At 45.7% G+C, this 558-nt stretch overlaps 1 protein-coding gene across 1 annotated transcript; it reads left to right on the top strand.

The window, feature by feature from the left end:
- Window positions 1-6: 6 nt before the first annotated feature.
- On the top strand, window positions 7-405 carry LOC107735001 (protein FAM65B-like; the record flags this gene model as incomplete). The annotated part of the gene is made up of 2 exons (XM_016546841.1): window positions 7-109; window positions 203-405. Coding segments are annotated over exons 1-2 (237 nt in total), but the record flags the coding sequence as incomplete, so codon positions are not given.
- Window positions 406-558: the final 153 nt, after the last annotated feature.

Raw genomic sequence — 558 nt, 5'->3', positions numbered from 1 at the left:
CTGTCCCCTCTGGCACAGGATATCCTCACTGTGTTTCAGTTTCACCGCTACACTGTTGAACACGATGTCACGGACATGGAGCGACACCTGCTGGATTTAGCCAAAGAGGGTAAGACGCTTTATTGAATAATGAGTTTAAAGCTTTATTTATTATTAGCACATTTTTAGCATAGCGTAAAACTCTCTTTTGTGTCCAAACCAGTCATGCTTGAAGAAGCCCTGAGCTGTGGGGATACAGAACGCTGTGTGAAGGAACTACAGGAAGTGTCCGTCATGTGTCTTCAGCCCCGCCCTCAAACCTTGTGGGCTGTGGCTGGGCTGTTGACCTCTGATGACCCTGATGTGATGAAGGCCGCTACAGCCTTCCTCTCCTCTGCTGCCTCACACAAACCCTTCAGGTCAAAGGTCAGTCTTTTACCTGGCTTGGACAGCACATGGTTGGCTATTGGTGGAGTTGATTAATGGGTCGGTCTATAGCCAGGTTTAAATCTACATAAGCTGACATTCAAAAGTTTGAGGTTGTTAAGATTTTTTTTTCATGCTTTTGAAAAAGGTCTT

The sequence above is a fragment of the Sinocyclocheilus rhinocerous genome, unplaced genomic scaffold (assembly GCF_001515625.1).
Source record: "Sinocyclocheilus rhinocerous isolate Xijiao unplaced genomic scaffold, SAMN03320098_v1.1 C35633476, whole genome shotgun sequence".
Classification (NCBI taxonomy): Eukaryota; Metazoa; Chordata; class Actinopteri; order Cypriniformes; family Cyprinidae; genus Sinocyclocheilus; species Sinocyclocheilus rhinocerous.
This window is presented reverse-complemented; position numbering and strand designations above follow the sequence as displayed.